We start from the raw sequence: 19650 nt of genomic DNA on the forward strand, positions 1-19650 counted from the left end.
AAGATGGTCCTCTTACAATTTTTAATTTCTTCACTTACTGTGATTCCCGTTGTTGGCTGAATTTAAGAATTAAGTCTGTGGATCTGTAAATAGGACTTTGAGCATTAACACTTATCTTGAAACTTTCTCCAATCCTTAATGTAAAAGGAGAATTAAGGAGGTATAAATTAAGTAGAACTCTGGAATATCTTGGCAATTAGAGTGAACAAGATTTCAGCTGCTCTCTTTCATCAATTTCTCACACTCTTGGACAGACAGGGTATTTTTAATTTACAACCTGTATTTCAGTTAGTCATAGAAGTTTTTTCTTTGCTTGTGCAGCTACAAAATAAAATTAAACTACTTTTTAGCTATACTTTTTCTAACAGGGTTTAAATGAGAGAGCTGCTGAATAAACAAGCTGTTACATGAAGTAAACATTGTTAGAATTATGGAGAGATTATTCTATAACCATGCAATTCGTGTCCTCAACGAAGTATTAAGCTATATCTGTGAAAGGATATTTTTGAACAGAATGGTAATTTTTTTATTACTTGCGTTTTGAAGGAAAATGTGCACTTCTTTTTTTCTCTTTTATTTTCTACTCTGAGTAATAATAATCTGTGCTCTGCTTCTAAGAATTGAGATTGAGGCAAGTGGTGCCCACAGGTCAGTGTTGTGCTTCTGTAGCTGCAGATGCTTCGGAGTAGCTGGTATAGCTCAAGCTATATCCAAAGAACAGAACTGTTTTCCTCATGAATTTAGTGACTTGGTGAGGCAGCTGTGTGTGTAATTTGGTTGCACATCAGGTACTGGCTTGTGTCTGTGCATTGGTGTGTTTTGCAGTGATTTAGGCTGGGCTTTTATTACTCGTAGTCAAATTGTTGGCACCAAACACAGCAAAAGAAAAGAGCTTGGGATTAGATTCTCAACACTGTCTGAACATCAGTGCCACAGATACTCCTTTTCTGCATGGTTTTGGGTTTTAATTACAAAATCAGTAATTTCTACCTTTGTTTTTAAGCACTGTCCTCCTTTTCAGTAATGCAAGGAGTGTTGCTGTGCAGATGCTGAGCGATGGAGTTCTCATGTCTGTATCTGAAGGAAAGTTGTCATTTCATTTACATTTGTAAGAGCTGCAACAAGTATCCCAGCAGCCAGCCCCCAGCAGTGAGAATGAGACCATCTCAGGTTCAGACAAGTGCTCGAGGCACTCTGTAAGCAGCTGCACACAGCAGAGACCTGCGCCTGTGTCTGGGGAGGGAGCAGCGAGGGCCAGGATCACAGCACTTGGCGGTGTCCTCAAGGCCTTGCACAAGTCTGGAGTCTGTCTGACACAGCACAAATGGGTGGTGATTTCTGCTTTACAAGGGAGATATCTTTGATTGCACTTGGCAAGTCTCAGTCTTAGGCTGTTCCCAGTCACTTCAGTGGAAGAGCTTATTACGTGGGTGTGCCAGGTCTTTCAATATATGGATTATGGAAAAAATAGTATTGGAAGCAGTAAGGTTCCAAATTTGCCTTGGGTCATGTATGGTACATACATCCTAATTCCATCTCTCCTTCATTTGAGTACCTGAGCAGTAAAGGAGGAAGATTCACAATGGTGCAAAGCTTTGGTGGTTTGCAGGGAAGGTGTCAAACACAAAATGTTCATGGGGCAAGTCGGGGACTGGAGGAGTTGCCCTTGTAAGGAGGTGAAACTGTCACATAGGTAAGCCAGATCTTTGCATTGAACCACTGCATTCAATTTAGGGTGTTGTACATACCAGGAGTGATTCTGGGGACCTGACCCAGGCTTTTGACTCACAAAACTAAACAAGGGCCACCAAACAGCAACAGAAAGGGCTTTACCTCTGGCTGTGGAGACAGTGCACAGTAACTTAGGGATGTGTTTTTGGTGGTTTGAAGGGATATTGCATAGGTTGCTTGAATTTCAGTGGTCTGAATAGTCTTATTTCTAAGTGTCCTGTTTAGATTAATGTTCATGAATATGAAGCATCATTTATATGAGTAGGAAATGTCTACCTGAAGAAATTAGGACAGGTGATTTTCAATAGCTTGACACCAGTGTATTCACACCCAAGTACAGCTGAGAGAGTTTTAATGGTGTGCCTTAGGATTGCTGGATGTTGTATTTCTGTAGTTAAACTTAGCTTGATTATGACTGTTAAATAAATAATTTATACATGTCTGCTGTAAATTTGGTGGAGAGGATGCTGATTTGGGCTGTGGGTTTCGTTGTGACTGTAAATCATACCTCATGAAGCAAACACTTATAATAGAAGTAAATAACAAACACAGTTATTGCTAGCAAGAGTAATCTTACCAAAGATGTAGAATGATGTTTGTAGTGGGGAGTGTTGACTGCCCCTACAGAAATAAAGGAGGGATGTGGGGGAGTACAAATGTCTCTCCATCACAGTTCTTTTCAGCACCTTTCTCAATTGCTTGGTGGCTCTCTCAGCATCTTCTTGAGATGCTAGCTTGGCATCTTCTCAAATCTTTGTGACTGTTAAACCACAATGAACACAACTGTGCCTTGTGCCAGAAACACGAAGCCACAGTCAGGGAGGGGGGAGGATGGTGTTTGTTTTTCCATGCTCCAGTGTAGGGACAGTGTGGTTAACGTTGCTGAACTTGTTACAGGCAGTGGTGATTGTGGCAAATAGATCACTTCTGCGGGTGACAAATCCAGAGAAGGCACCTGTGCAAGACCACCATGGTTCCTACTCTGCCAGGCTGTCCACTGCTGGGATGACCACTGAGCTTGCCAGAGATGGGCACTGGGAAGGCTCCAGTCAGAGTGGGAACAGTGTGGCCACCCCCTGAAATGTCTGGGAAAGAACCTGAGCTGTCTTCCAGAGACTTTTATCAGGATGGTCCTCAGGGGCAGAAGGAACATTAATTCCCAGATGATTGGAAGAAAACCCTGAAAGAGAAGAAGGGTTGATGCCACAACTTGCTCATGACTGAAAGCAAACTGAGCCCTGGTGCTGCTGCAGGTGCTCCCTGTGTGGTGCCACCTCTGCCTCTGTGGGAATGCACAGGAACTCTGTGTGCTCTGGACCTGCCTGGCTGGATCTGCAAATTCAAACCTTTGAATTCTGCTGGGTTTGCATTACATGTTAGCATTAGAAATGCTCTCCTCACAATCATGCAGCCTGACCAGACATTTACTAGATTGCTTACAATGATTATTAGAAATTTCCTGTGTACTTTATTTTTTTAATAAGGTATTGATTTCACTATATATCTGTTCACACTTGCAATGAGTTGATTTATGGTGGCAGAAATTCTGTTTTGCTGCCAAAACCTAATGGGCAATAACTAATTCAATTTTTTTCTTCCCCCCTCTTCCCCCCATTTTTTTTTAAACAACTTTTTTTTTTTTTCAAGAATAAACTGGGTACTCCAAAGTTTGATTCCTTTGCTTTATCTGACATTTTAAATGGGTTGAGGAAGAACAGTAGACTGAAGCAAATGTGAGCATCCCAGAGATGCTGTGCTAGAGTGACACATATGCTGCTTGTCTCCTCACAGCTCTGCATGTTCTGTAGGTCAGACCCCTGCTGCCACCTCAGGCACTGTGTGTCAGGGTAAAGTGGCTCAGTTCCACTGCTTTTCTGCCAAAACTCCTCTCCAGTCTAGAGGTTTTAGGGCTATTTTAAATTAAACAATCTCTTCTGTCTGGTGTACAACATCCAGAACTTGATTTGAATCTCTTGTGTCAGATATGTAAATGCTTTGTATAATGGTTTTGATTACTCTCTAATAAATAGGTGGATGTTTTAAAAGATGCATGTTGGTGTTTTGAATTTAAGTTTCACATATAACGTTATGAAGTCAGAGACTTTAACTCTGTACCCTATTTTGCATTTCTTGACCCCATCATGTCCTCTGCCTATCCCTTTTTCAGGTGGTTATTAATAAACAGTTTTAGTTTTCAGATGCCTGAATTTCTTTGGAAATGAGCAATCTGTGTGGAGAATGGGCAAACAGTTTAAAGCTTATTTACATGCTCCTATGCTGTATTTTTGTGTTTTGGTTTTAAAGAGCTGCCCTACGAGCTGTAAACATCATTGCACAATATAAATAATATCTCTTGATTGAATGGCCAGAAATTAATCATTCTGTGGGGTTGCTGTGTGGTGGACTTCAACACACACAATGGCTTTGTCCTAGAATCAAAAGGAACCAATGGGAAAATATTATAAATCCCCGGTGAACTCAAAATATTTTCAAGATGTTACATTAACAGGTCAGAAGGAAGCTTTAAGAACTCTGTGGTTTATTTCACTGTCCATGAGCATTTGTGGTGTCCTGTTGGCATTATTGCTAGACATGTTTGGTTGCAAGTCTCAGTGCTTTAATTTCAGTTTTGATGTGAACCTGAGTGTGAAGTGCCGCAGTGTCAGTCAGCTCTCAGATCAGCATTTGATATAAAAAAAGTAAAATTCCTGCTGCTTTTGGTATGATAAATGATGCCACATTTAATTGGTATATATACTGTTTAACAGACACGTGTTAGCCCTTCTGCCTTAAATAGAAAATTTTCATCTAAAGTTTAGATCTATTTAAAGGTTATATTAAAGTGTTTGTTTGGTTCGCTCTGTATGAAAGTCATTCCTTCCAGAATAGGTCAGAAATATCTTAAGAAATAGGAATTATTTTGTCCTAATAATAACAACTGAGTATCTCAAATGCCAAATTCTTCACTCCCTGAAAGTTTAAAGAAAACAGTGGAATGTACAAATATGGAAGAAACTTAATAAATTTGAAATGTAGCCTTTAGAGGGGGAGATGTGAAGCGGGCAAACCCTGGGTTGGCAGCCACCGTCTCTGTCTGGGGCAGCCCAGACAGCTCCATCCCTCCATTCACCCTCCCACACTGGAACACCCTTGGGGAAAGAATCATGAGTAATGAAGTTTAAATAAGAACCCCTGGTGCTGAAAAAGAATAAATTGACAGTTTTGATGGTGTCCTCTGTGGGGTGAAATGGCCCTTGTGGGATGTGGAGGCTGGTGCTGCCCTGGGAGCTGTCAGACCTGCAGCTCCCTCTCTCCTCTCCAAAGTGGGGAAGCTTTTGCTTAATGCAAAGCTGAGCTGTGTCCTTGAGCACAGATGCTGTTCTAAAACATTGTTTGACTGTCTCTTTAAGAATAGTGGCCCCAAAATCATGGCATAAAGGAGAGATGTGGTCCAATTATTATTTTTTTGTCTGTTGTGTTCTTCAGTGAGGAATTCTATAAACTTTTAAGAGGAGTGAAATGAAAATAAAAATTAAAAAAACTTATGTAAAAAAACCAACAACCTGGAAGCAGCCTGAAAATACTAAAAAATGAGATTCTGAGGTCTTTGCACTTTCCCTTCCTGGTTTCCCAGCAGTCCTTCTTGGAGAACTCTCTTTGTCTTGGAAGAAGGAAAATACAGTTTTGTTCATGTCACAAGTTAGATTCTTTTTTTGTGTGTTATTAACAGGTTTGGCAAACATCGCAAAGATGACAAGAGTGAGAAAACTGGTAAAATAAAAGTGCAGGAAGCTCTTACTTCAGAAGAGGAGAGAATACGAATGAAGCAAGAACAGGAGAGGTAGACTTCAGTATTTGCTTAAACCTTGATAGACAGAGTTTGTTTTTTAAATTAAATAACTGAAGTTCAATTTCCACTGATGAAATTTTCCACATGTTGATATGTTTATATTCTTTAAATAACAGGAAAAAGCTGGACTTATTTTGGACATTAGTATGAACAGCTCCTTTGGCTGTGTTAAGCATCTTTTATAGACGCAGAGCTCCCTTTCTTATTGAGGAGAATGAAGTAATAAAATGAAATGCTTTCTCTATATAGTCTATAACTGATTTTATTGACATTTTCAGAAAACAAATATTTATATAGAATGAAGTATGTTTTGTATTTTTCTTCAGAGTTTTGCATATCTAGATTTTTCATTGATAAATTTAGGAGAAACATAAAAAATGTGCTTACCAGTATATTTGTCACTGGAGTTCAGTCTATTTATGTGCCATGCAATCTGTTTATGGAATGATATATATATATATATATATATTAAACTGCTAATTGTAAAAATGAGTGGTGAGCACCTCTATTTTTCCTTGTCAGCTTCTCTTAACATAAAAAAACCCTATATAATATATATGTCGTATGCTCTTCTCAATATTTCCAGTCTACTTTTCATCCTATCTCTTGTAGTTCTACAAGAACAATTTGGGGCCTAGACTCTGGTGTCTCTCAGATCAATTTAATCAAAATCTTGAAAAGTGTTGGTTACCAGTTAACTTAAACTGGGAAATATGAGTTGAGAGACAGCCTCTTTGACATAACTTCAGAAAGGAGACAAACTTTACAAAGTTTGATTGCTGAATGGTAAATAGATTCAGACACATTTAGCAGTGAAAGTGAACTATGCATTAGAATTATTTATCTAAAAATCATGCTATAGCTCACCATAAATTTAGGATTGATGCAGAAACTCTGGAGGGAAATTTTCTTGTCCTTGTAGAGGAGATATCACTAATTAGAGATCATTAGTCATAATGATCTCTAATTACCACCTCTATGCACCTTGGTCTTCTGCAAATAAGAACAGAAGTTCATGAATGGTGGCTTCATCATTAACAGCTTAATAGAGAATATTAGAGCCACTGTATAATAGAGAGCCACTGTAGCTCTTCTGTAGACTCCTTAGTTAAACCCTAAAAGGGTTTGCTTTCAGTTCTTTTAGGGTTGAGTGATTTGCAGTAAAGATGGGGTGGGAGTGTGTGTTTATTGGTTTGTTATTGTCAAACTCCAGAAACGTTATCATTTATGAACATCTGTTTAGATTATGTAATGGGAATTTTTTTACTCTTTAGTAGATATAAATTGATGTAAATTTATATCATAAATTGATGTAAAAATTTATTCTTGTCTTTGTCCATCCATTCTGATTGTAGAAGGTGGCTGGATTACAGTGCCTGGATGTTTTTTTCTAGTCTGATTGGTTTTTATTTTTTCTTTTTTAACAAAAGTGAGGCAGGGTCATTAAATTTGTTCCCGTTTTTATAAGTAAAGTGCTTGCAGATTAAATGGTAAAGAGGAAGGCTGGAACTGAAGGAAATAAGTGATGAGGGTTTTTGTGCAGCCAACTTCCCTTTTCATGGATGGAGCGGCCACAGAGCTCATGCCAGGGGTGCAGAGCCATGGAAAGCTGCCTCGGTTGCTCTGCCCAGCTCAGGGCAGGGGATGGTTGGCCAGACAAGCACCACTCTGTGCCCTGGCTTCACACACTGCTGAGCCCCAGCTGGCCCTTAGGGTTTCTTAGGAACACGAGGTCCCCAGAAAATCAGCCGTGTACATTTATAAAAAGAAGAAAGACTTGACGCCTGGGTTAGTAACGTTTTCTCTCTCTTCATTCTCTCTCTCTGTCTCTCTGTGTCTCTCTGTCTCTCTCAGTAAGAATGGTCAGAGTATAGACTGTCCATGTGATGGTGTAAGAGAGGTTGCAATAGTCACGCTGGGTACCAAGGTAGAATTATGAAATTATTTGTATAGCCCCCAATGCATGGAGCAAATCCTAATCCCTGTCCATCAAGTTATGCTAACCAATTTGAATCTTTCCTGGAATCTCACTCCTCATGTGTCATAAAAACAATTTTATATGTTCACTGAAACTGCAGAAAATGCATGTGCCAGAACTTCATAACAGCTTGATGTTACAGTAACATGGGTCCTTATCCTCCCATTATTCTCTTTCCCTGTGTATTTGCTTTCCTTTGTGTTATGTCTATAAGAGAATGCAACTTCTTTGGGGTAGTCGCATGTACAACTAATAAAAGATAATAAAATAGCAACCCAATGTGTGAGGTGCTTCCTTATGTTTCTAAAAAATTCAGATGTTGATTTGGTCCATAGAGACTAAATGTTTTTGCAGTTAGATTGCAGAGTTTCCTTTTGATCCTGTAAAATAATGATGTTAGATACATGCTGTTAATGAAGAGTACTCTTGCAAATTAACTGAACAATCCCTCAAAATGTTTACTAGGAGACAGAGTGAAATATTACTGTCAGTGTTGGCTCATAATGGCTGCTATTTTAACTTTGTTTTCTGTGGGTTTTTGTCTTCTCAATTTTTTTGGCAGTGCAATTCACTTGTTCTATTTTACTTGGTATTTGATACTATGTACCTCTAAAATGATGCAATGCTTTGGGGAAATAGGTTGGATTTAATGAATTTACTATGTATGAGAGGCTAGGAGCAAAAATCCTTAGGGGGGTCAGAGAACAAGTGAACAGTCCATTAAAAAATCAATCATGCCCACAATTTTATGGAATTATTAATTTTAATAGTATTTTGCTTACAATAGTATTTTCTTTAAAACCTAGCATTTATATGGATTATGAGACAAATAAGAAAAATGCTCTTCAGTTTACCATGATCAAATTAATAAAATGGCCTTTCATAAATATATTATTAATAATAATTTCTTGATTTTGTGATTCTTTGATTAAGGAGTGTATCTCTTAAGCTACATCCTATATGTGTTGGATATATATGTATATGGTGTGTGTTAACTGAGAATCTTAAAGTAATTGTGAATGAAAAAGGAAGTTATCTAGTTGAAAATACAGCCAGCTTTCAATGACAAGGAATACTGAAACAATTAGGGGTGTACTTGATGAGACCACCCACTAGTCTTACAAAAAATTCTGTAAAATACTTGCTATTTGTAAATCCTCCAAATGTTGGAACAACAGTTCATCCAAGGCCATAGAACATTGCCCCATGTCACTATGCTTTGACACTGGTTTACTGCACAAAAACAAGTCTGCTTGCATGATCCTTGAGTATCTGCCAAGCACTGATCTTAAAATCTGGCTGGGCTCTGCTGTGCTGTTAGAAAGGGCTCTCCCCAGCAGTGGCACCAGTCAAAAACTTTGAGGCAAGACTGGGCAATAGGATTTCTGACTGTGGCCTTGAGTGTCCTAAGAAAGAGTCTTGAGGAAGCTGAATAAGAACCAAGTTCAGTTAGCTCTGGTCCTGTGCCAGATCACAGCTGTTTTACACATATGCTAATTTGGAGCCCCTCTTTGCTGTGTGGTCATCTTGTCTGCCTATCGCTGGACTGCTCAAACTGGGCACCACTGAGATGCTACATTCACATGGATGGGCTGAGAAAACAGCCCTGGGTCTTTGTGGTTTTGTTACAGAAGGTCTTTTATCAACTCCAGAGACTCCTGAGGTACCTATGGTTTGCACATCTTGCTGAGATCTCTTGGATTTTGCAGACTGGAGATGTATGGAATATCTTGAGCTTTTAGAGATGCTTCCAAATGCTTATAGTTTTACACAGGCATTGCAATGTTGGATAGACTTAAAAGGAGATTTTGAAACTTTTGTCAGTGACCAAGAAGAATCAGTTAATATGGATGGTCACCTTGTGCTGTGCTGCTGCATTTAAACCTCTGGAAGCCCACAGAGCTTTCCAATCCAGAAACCCTCTGCATCTGGTCTTTGGGGGCCTCACAGAGTAGGTTTGCTCAATATTTAGCCAGTGTGTCCATTGATATCCTGCAACCTGATTGCCCTGAAATGTTTTCTGAATTCTTCAAGGCCCTTTAGTGTAGTCTCTTTCTTAGGAGATAAAAAGACAGAATTGCTCAAAAACCCTTCTGTTTTTGTCTTCTGGTTGTTATTGACAGTCTTTGCTGGAGAGAGACATAGCTCCAAACAGAAGGTGCTGATATCTTTATTTCTCCCTCTTCCATACCCTTGCATTTTTCCTTCAGTTTTGTTTTTTGATGTTTTGAGTTTCTTTTTTTTTTTTATTCTTTTTCTTTTCGTTTCAACTTTGTGTTCATTACAAAATATATTGTCAGCAAATACAAAACCTTTGCCTGTGGTCTTCCCTTCTTTAGCACAGGCATGTGCAGTTCTTGGCACACATGGCAAGGCCGTATGTGCCGGTGATCTTCAGCCTTGGACTGAGTTCCTTTAGCAAAGAAAGTTCTCCCTGACCTGAACAACTTTACTCTTTGTACCTGAGTAGTAGATAACAGAAGAATGAACTAAGTGCACCTCTTTGTGAAGTTTTTAAGAAATTCATCTGAGTCCAGCATGCTTCACTGCAGGATAATGCTTAAAAGATGAAAGTTGCAATTCTCATGTAATCTCATGATTCAGAGTTCGTGATCCATCTATGGGCAAACAGTGCTTATGCTGTAATCTGCCTCTAGAGGCACTTCTCCTCTTGGAAGCAAAGTCTAGAGGATATTTTCTCTGTTTGGTTAATACACTGATTTAAGAGCTGTAAATCTCTGTGTTACCATAGAAGTGTTTTAATCTTAGTATTGTATTCTTCCTCAACTTCCACTGAAACGGATGCAAAATCAAGCGCTTAAACACCTATTTTGGGAGGATCAGTCTTGAGGAGATAAGGAGAAACCTTTTGGGAGAGAATTAAAGTGTTGTGCTGGTGGAAGTGCTATGGCAGAGGCTTCGGAGACGCTGGCAGGGCGATAGAGCGGTCAGATGGGGGCCTGTGTGGCCGGGGGCTCGCTCTGCTCTGTCGCAGCAGTTGCACAATCGCAGCCTGTGCTGTGCTGTGCTGTGCTGGAGCACAGCTAACACAGCAGAGCGATGCCGCGCTGGGTGCGTGCATGGGAATAGCTCCCGTCTGCACCAGAACCCTCCTGCTGTGCTGGTTTCCCCCCTTTCTGATCCGGAAAACATGACCTTTTGTTTCTCTGGCTTACAAAGGCAGCTACATGTACACGATTCTGCCGTCGCTGTGCCCCAAGTGCCGCCAGTTCCCGGCCCGGAGGTGCCTGGGGAGCGCCGGGGCCGGGAGGGGGAGCTGCGAGCTCGGCGCTGCCGGCCCGGCCCGGCCCGGCCCGGCTCGGCCCCGCCGGGATCGCTCCTGCGGCCCCGCCCGGCGCCGGTGTCAGCTGGGGAGAGCCGTGCTGAGCCGCGGGGATGGCTCTGGGCGCCCGGGGATGGCTTTGGACAGCCGGGGATGCTCTGGGCGGCCGGGGATGGCTTTGGGCGGCCGGGGATGGCTTTGGGCGGCCGGGGACGCTCTGGACGGCCCGCGATGCTCTGAGCAGCCGGGAATGCTCTGGACGGCCGGGGATGCTCTGAGCAGCCGGGGATGCTCTGGGCGGTCAGGGATGCTCTGAGCAGCCAGGGATGCTCTGAGCAGCCAGGGATGCTCTGAACAGCCAGGGATGCTCTGAACGGCCAGGGATGCTCTGGACGGCCGGGGATGCTCTGGACGGCCCGCGATGCTCTGAGCAGCCAGGGATGCTCTGAGCAGCCGGGGATGCTCTGAGCAGCCGGGGATGCTCTGGCTGGTCAGGGATGCTCTGAGCAGCCGGGGATGCTCTGAGCGGCCAGGGATGCTCTGGGCGGCCGGGGATGCTCTGGGCGGCCGCGGAGGAGGCGGTGCTGGCTCTGCACGGCGGGGAGGGAGCAGCGCGGAGCCGCGGGGCGCTGCCCGGGGAGGAGGGTCAGGCGTGTGCCCTGCGCTGGCAGATTTGCTGTTACTTTTGGAGCTCAGTCAATAGGCTGACAGCACTTTTTTGTGCGGATGTAAACAAGGCTGCGAGTAGCGTGGGTGTCGTTCACGCGTTATTTGTCCTAAATTTAGAGGGAAACATTCTGCCTGTTCATTAATAGTTAAAATAAGACTGATTTTTTTTTTTCCCCAAAGGATTTGGTTATTCCATAAAATGCTTCCTGTATTATATTTTCCTAAGGGTATATGGGTCTTTATCTCTAACATGTAATAAACTTCTCTTCATCCTTCTCTAGTACCATTAAAGCCACAAGGCCTTTGTTGTAAAAGTATACTAATGAATAGAAATGTTACAACAAGAACAGAAGTCTTGTGTTTTCCCTTCATCATGCATCATCCATTTTAATTAGACGAAAGGGTGGTGAGTACTGTGACAAGAGTCTGGAATTAAAATCATTAATTGATGTCAAGCTGACGAGAGACTGCTAACATGAATTTACTGACAGCAGGAAAGAAATTAACCTTATTACTTTATTTAGTACATTGGGACTATTTATTATTCTTTCCTGTGTAAGTTCAATGTGTTCTGTTAGTGATGATAGAGAAAGACAAATAATTAATAAAACCTACATTGAGTTTTATTACCTCCTATCAATGACATTGGGATGAAAACCACATCAATAATTTACAAAAAACAAACCCACCACATCCTTCTAATCAATGTAACTCATCAAAACTGTTGCAGCAATATTTTTGATATTTTAGATGAGTATAACAGGCTATGCTCTCTAGCCAAGTAGAATTGCAAAAGTGATTTGATTTAAAACCGTGCCTTAGTTTCTTAATGTCAGTGTTTCAAAAAATGAAACATATTTTCTGCAGCAATGACATTGATTGGAATAACTGTCTGGTTTGATCATCATTGGAAGGTCAGCCTAACAAAGATGAGTTTTAATGTTAAGCATCTTTATTCTTTAGATGAAAGAGTACAGCAGTGTCTTACAGAATGACAGCAGCATCCTATAGATAATTTGTGACCCAAAGGTCATAATAAAAGAATAGAGGGAAGGTCATCCTGTAGTAAAGGCCATCTGGAACTGTTAAAGTATCAGATGGAGTAGGGGGCTGAACAGCAGGACACTCTTGGTGTCTTTCCAGATTTCCCAGAGAGACCATAATATTTTTATTGGAAAACCCGAACTTTTTCCCCCTTAAGCAAAATATTTTCATCGAGCAGTTTCATCTTTCTTTAAGGAAAAAAGACAACATACTGTGATAAGGAAAGGATTTTTGTTTCTTACAATGTCTAAGAGTTATCTGTGTTTTTGAAATAACTCAAAGATTCAGCTTTACTTTCGCTGCTGCTGTATTTTGATGCCACTTAACAGCTTTCAGAAAAACTGTCACCTCTAAAACCATTATTACTGCAAACATTCAGAATATAAGTAATTAGTGAAGTTTTCTGTTAAAACTTTCACCTTCTTTTCAGCCTGTAACAGAGGAGAGGAAAAATTCCTCAGTGATCAGAAAATCAGAGCATAATGTTTCTCATTCTCACTTATTTTGTGATGGGGTCTGCTTGTCTCAGTTTCATGGAGATTTGTAGCATTGTTTTTGGCAGTGGTTTTTTACATAATGGATAAGGGTGCAGGATATGAAAAAAAAATCAATGGCAATAATTTTTGGAAGGGAACACAGAAGTGAAGCATGTGAATTTGAGCTTTGGAAAAATATTTCAGGCCAGTTCCACTTCATAAAACTACTGACTTTGGGAGCTATGTAAATTGAAGCCTTTATAGAATAAGAGTTTTTCAATAGTTTTTTTGGAGTAGTTTTTCAAACAAAACATATTCTCTAGCTACATATTGTAATTACAGAGATTTTAAGACATCATGCTAAAAGCATATTTTCTCTATTATTTTTCTATAGTGATTCAACACATTGCACTGGGCAAGGTCTAGCCAAGTCCCAGCTAAGTCCATTGCAATATATTGAAAAAAACATAATTTAAGTGGTCTTTATAATATTCTGTGTCATAAATTAGTTTAAGGTGTCTTGTGGATCATATAAATTCAGTACTCTCTTAGACATACTAGTTCAAAGTAAGAGCACTAAAATGTTTCACTTTAGAATGCCAGGAACTTCAGGCTAAGGAAGAGCATGTCCTCTGATGTCATATGAATTCTCCTTTAGTGGCAGAGTTACTGTGGCAAAGACTTACTTGAGAATTAAAATAGCTATATCAGAGTTACAAACTCACTGAATTTATTCTGTCTGAATTGAACAGAACTCAAAACCTGTCAGGTTTTCCACACTACACTACAGGACTCTGTTTGACAGTAAAACAAGGCACTAATCCTACTCCTTTTTATAATTCTTAAATGTAGCAGCAAGTATTGGACCAGCCAGAAAGACACCTAATGATGCATCTGTAACAGGCAGATCCATCCTCTCTCCACAGCACAGCTGCAAACTTTATTTTGTAACCTGTTATTAGAAGAAACCCTTCAGGAGTTATGGGACAGCTGGCTCTGTTTCTGGCCACGCTAGAGATTTGTTCTGTCCTTACTGTGACCCAGTGAGGTTTTAGAAGTGAATCCTCAGAGGTGTTGTAGGTGTGAATTTGAGGGTCCTGAGCTAAGATATTGACTTATAAGCTATATTCTTTATTGCTTTGTTTTTTATTTTTCCTTACCTTTTCTTTCATCTTCAGTGTATGAGATTCACATAATCCTTGCTTTGTTGTGAGGTTTTTCATTGCTATTTTTTGTCCCTTCATACTGTTTCATTTTCCATCTTCCAGATTAGGCTATTTTATACATAGTACTCTAGAAACACAGAACAATGGACCTGAAATAGGTGAATTTTGTGCCCACTTCTGTTGCTAGAATTCAGCTAGAGGAGCATGGCTGGTGGATAGGCTCAGCTCAACTGACTGATAAGAGCATTGTAGCTCAACCTCCAGTTGCTGCCTGCAGTGTCTGGGAATGACTGATTTGATTCATGGTATGATACATTTGAAATGTGGTTTGCCTATGCCATTTGCTTCTTGGACACATGGGAACAGCTGCTCCTTACACATCTAGCTGCAGAATTCAGATGTTACCCACCAGTGCTGCTCTCTGGAATTATTCTCCAATTGAGGAAAAAAAATGTACAGGAAGAAATGGTCCAAGCAAGTCTGCATGAAGGAAAGCAGAGCCCTTAAAGTGAGGAGGGAGGAAAGCAGGAGCCTGTGTTTCAGCAATGTCGTGTTTCAGCAATAGTTGAATATCATCATCTCTTCCTTTCTACTTCAGTCCAGCAGAAGAGCTAAATAGGAGATTAGAGCTAAGATAATCTAATGATGAAGGACCTGTTGTCATAGGTGTAAATATCAGCCTTTCTGGCCAATTTTGTTATGCAAAAGACAAACTAATTTCCATTTTACTTTCAGACAGCAATGATGTTCTTTGATGCAGCATGGTACCCAGCAGGGTACCAGTCTCATTTGCTCATTTGTGTGATCCTTCACTTCTGGGGTCACTGATCCTTGGATCAGACATGAAAATAAGGACAGAAAATTTCAGTCAAGGTAGTGTTTGTTCTGGAGATAGGAGGACCTATGCTGCTGTGTACCTGCAACAATCTCCTTTGGTTGAAACATACGTATTCTTTAAAAAAAGCACAGCAGGCTAACTCTCCACCCTAAAATGTGGCAGACTGTTAACTGTAAAGTAGGCTGAAAGCTCCATTGAAGTGTAAGTAAGATAATTTGCAGATTTTTTTAACCCAAAGTAAGCAAGGATTTTCACTTGTTTACTGCAACATCCAAGAAAGCAGGTTTGAGATACTGACAAACCTGCTGACATGGATGTGTCGTCACTTTGTAAAGACAAAGGGTGAATCAAGAAGGTCAGGTGATAAGGAAGGATGGGGGTGAAATATATGAGATTCCACAAGGTTAGAGGAAATAATTTTAATGTCTCCTTTAGTTTCATCAATGTCACTTGATTTCAAATTGGTGTTTGCACTTCACCTGCTCATATGCATAATATTTACTTTCTCTCCTGCATTTTTTCATTTCTTTACGTCTTCATTTGTATTTTGCTGCCTTCTTTAATAGCCTTCTTTAATATAACTCCTTATGAAAATGAGCATAATGTTCTCTCCTTAATATATTAGGGCACTTAAAGTAATCACCTTATCACCTTTATCCTTCACCTTTTTTTCTTTTTTAACTGCAGCCCTCCTGGGTTGTAGCTCATTAAACGTTTTTGAAATTCTCATGCATCTCTTCTGATTTGAGGAGGGGGGATCTTCAGAGAGACAGTAAGTACTATCACATATTCTAATTGGCAGATAGGCTGTGATTGTTGAAGGAGAAAGAAAATTAAGACTGTCTGATTATGTAGATACATTTCTTTAATTTAGAGATGATGGGCAGCCTTTTAAATGAAAAAAAATGTAGTTCTTGTTATATTTCTCAGCTGTTGTAGAACCAATGCGTAGGAAATACATGTATGTAAAATTTCTGTGTAGGTGCAGAATTACAGATCTTTAAGAGAGACCATATCACTCTTTCAAGGTAGTATCTGCAGGGTGTGCCATTCCTGCAAGATGTTTCTTTCATCCTGGTGGTTTTTTTGGTTTTTCTTTTTTCTTTTCCTTAGTTTACAATAAACTCTGCAGCTTCCTATGGCAGTCTTTTCCACTGCCTTTTTTTTGGAAGTTGCCCTGCTCACAGTATCTCAATTATTCTTGCTTCAGTTAAATACCTAACACATTATTCTTTTCCTCTGGTGTTTGCAGATGGCTGTTATGTCCCCACTCTGTCTTTTTCTTCCCCAAACAGCTTGATGTTGCTGACTCATATATGTTACCCAGTAGAATTTCCAGATCCATTCTTGAAAAAGCAACTCACAGGTTTTTTTCTCTACCTTTAATTGATTGTTTATTTATTTGAACTATGTTAATTACCTTCTAGTTGCTGTTATTTAAGTTAATTCTATTTTTGTAACCTACTCTGTATTTCAAGAACATTTGAAATCTTAATCCTTTCCTCCAAAGTTCCTTCATTTGGGTTTTCTGCAGATTCAATAGTGTTCTAATTAATAATGAAAAACCCTGAGTAAATTCAGAGTGATCCACATAGAAAATATCTTAATCTGTCCATTCTGGTGACTGTGAATCTATTCTCTAGATACTCTGTAGGAGCAGCCTTGTTCAACCTATTGTATCCATCCCATAGCTGTTTTTCTTAGCCTGGGACTGTTTCTGCTCTGTTCACAAGGCCATTTCCCATGTTTTAGAAGGGAAATCTGACTGACTTTAACCACATCTGTTCTTGATAACTCTATGGTGGCTACTGCTTGTCCCATTATCTCCTCTGTGCTTACCAGTAGTTTACTTAAGGAGGGATTGAAGTTAAACTCATGAGTCTTTAATTCTCCTCCTTCTCTGAGGTATGTTTGACTTTTCCTATTTTTTTAGTATTTTAGCTGTCCTCAACAAGTTCTCCTAGTTGCTGAAAAAGCCTGAGGCTGCCTCAGACTGTTGTGTGTGTCAGATGAACTTCAACTACCTTAACCAGTTTCTAGCTACTTTTTTTGCTGGTATATTGAAGATATTTTTGTTATTGGTGGTAGTCAATTATGCTGGTCATCTGCTTGCAGTCAACCATTTCAGTGAAGACAGATGCAAAGGGAAAAACCATTAAGCCTCAGGTCTCCTCAGCATCATCTGTCAATATCCTTCCCTCACTGCCATGCAGGGGAGCAACCTTTTCTTTGCTCTTCCTTTTACTGCTAATGCAATTACTCAATGATTTATTGTCATCTTTAAAGCTCCCTGCTACTTTTATTTCACATTATGCTTTGGCCTTTCTGATTTTGTCCCTGTATGCTTCTGCAAACTGACTACATTTTGCATGTGTTTCCTCATGTGTCTGAGGTCAGAGGATGGTCATATTTCAGTCAACCGGTCACACATGTATATCTATAGCAGATAAGGCAGAACTCCTAATTTTTTTTAATGACTTGAGAAAGTTGGGTCTCTAGCCTTTCAATTAAAAAATTATATTTACATAGCAGTATTTTCTGACTTTTTAAAAAATGCATTTAAATTTTGAATGAAATGGGGGGAAATGAAGAAGAGGAGGTGTCTTTCTTATTTAGAAGCTGTGGCTGTTGGTGGCCAGGATTATCAATTGTGCACAGTGATCCTTTGGATGGCTCTGCTGAGGGTGGTTATAACTGTGATAACTGAGTAGCTCTAATCATGGCAAGAAAAGCTAAGTGTCATATGCTGGTTCAGAGTGAAATCACAGTAATGCCTATAATCAAGGTACCCTCATTAGAAGGCTAGTTGTCAGAAAAATTCTGCTTGGCTCCAGACAAAGGTCAAAGAAAAATAGAGGAGAGGACAAACTCCCATATTGACTTGATTGCCAAAAATTAGAAAAAGGGCCATTAAAGCCCTGAAGGCAGTAGAGAAGGTTGGGGGAGGAACAGTGAGACGTGGTGTGCTGTGCCTGCAAGGTATTTTTCACTAGCAAAGAAGGAGGGGACAGATTTGACAAGATCTGGCTGCTGGCCAATGCACTTTCTGACCTCTTTATTAGAAACAATATCTGGCAAAAATTGGGCTGAATGTGTTCATCCCGCTGGACTAACTTGAACAAGCTGCCTGGCTTTCTAAACGTGTTGTTGTTTTTCTCTGTTTCCAATCCATCATCCCAGTGCATGCCAGTCTGATGGTAGAAGAACTGAGAACTGGCAGCCGTGAATGGCTTGTCATTAAGCTTCTGTCCTTACACAATGCTGTTTCCATCCTTAATAAACATTGTCAGCCATCTCACATATGTGGGACTGCAAGCGTTCAATACTGATTTTGTAAATGAGTGAGTCTCGGTGGAAAAGACGAGGGTGTGGATTATCACTTGGGCAATAGCTGAATCCTGGCAGCAGCAGGAGGATTAATTGAATTGACCAAGCAATTGCACACCAGAAACAGCAGCCAACTTTTTTCTGCTCTTAGGGGAGGACATTGCTGCCATTGCAGTGGCAAATGTAATGTACTAGCCATGAATATTCTTCCCATGCTGTGTTCATCAATTAAGATAAGTAGTGATTTTTTTGCAAGGACCTAAATCACTAATATGAAAAAATCCAAACAAAGGAGACTGAAGGTCCCGGGGGATTTGGGATATACTTATATTTTACTCCCAACTTTAGATGAAATAAGGCTGATTTCTTTTGACAGCTTTGCTAATTCACTTTTACCAGCAACAGCTCATCCAGCTCCATGGATTTGACTTTTCTGTTGCTGAAAAAAGTTAAAGTATAGTTCAGAGAACTGCAGTAAACATTTAGCCCAGGGTGGAATTGAACCCCAAATCAATAAGATTACTTAGTACCCACATATGAGTTACATGGCTAAATGCCCTTTATGGTCAAGGAAGGGCTACTCAACATGGTTGATAGAGCCTGGAGAAGAGTTTGGCTTCACCTTAAAATGTCCATGTTACAGATGTTCAGCTGAACTGTGTGCTGGACCATGCAGCAGCTGCCTGATGTGACTGAATCTTGACCAGCTCTTCTGGGAGTTCAAAACATACCTTGATACCTAAAATTAGGTGTCTAAAATGGTAGATGCCTTCATCTGAAAGCTGAATATCACTCACAGTTTATAAGAAGGGAACAAGGTAGCTGCTGTTTCCTGGGGACAGCCCTGCAAAAGCTTTTGCCTTCTTTTTGGGACCACCATTTCATGTGCATAGGAATTGCTGTACAATGGGTATGTCTATCATTACTGGATTAGCTTGCAATGAAAAGCTCTTCTAACAATTATAGGAAGTTCTGCAGCTAACAATATTGTCATTTGAGGCAGTTATCATTAGCTTTTGAATTGAATGGCACACAAATGCATGAGGATAGTTTATACTGAACATTATAATTTGAGTCTCAAAAGTATGACAGTGTGTTGTTGACATTTTCAGTGTTAACACTTCAGCAGGAAGGGTTTAGAAACTTCTTGGGGTAGCTTTTGTATTTTTAAAAGTTCAGTTTAAATACTGAAAAATTGATTAGCAGTTTCTGCAAAAACTCTTTGACGGTGAAACGAGTTATGTGAACATTAAGCATTAGCATTATTATTATTGTTATCAAACCACCA

General features: G+C 40.1%; 1 protein-coding gene across 7 annotated transcripts in view; it reads left to right on the forward strand.

Annotated features, from left to right (window-relative positions):
- Positions 1-19650, forward strand: part of PARD3 (par-3 family cell polarity regulator) — a 445230-nt gene that overhangs the window by 322981 nt on the left and 102599 nt on the right. For 6 of the 7 annotated variants that reach the window (XM_066551580.1, XM_066551588.1, XM_066551597.1 and 3 more), the window contains one exon: positions 5462-5572. The exons of the other annotated variant lie outside the window; for it this stretch is intronic. In XM_066551580.1, coding sequence (XP_066407677.1) covers positions 5462-5572 — 111 coding nt within the window. The remainder of the gene's footprint in view (positions 1-5461; positions 5573-19650) is intronic. 7 annotated transcript variants of the gene reach the window in all.

This window comes from Molothrus aeneus, chromosome 1 (assembly GCF_037042795.1).
Source record: "Molothrus aeneus isolate 106 chromosome 1, BPBGC_Maene_1.0, whole genome shotgun sequence".
NCBI classification, from domain to species: Eukaryota; Metazoa; Chordata; class Aves; order Passeriformes; family Icteridae; genus Molothrus; species Molothrus aeneus.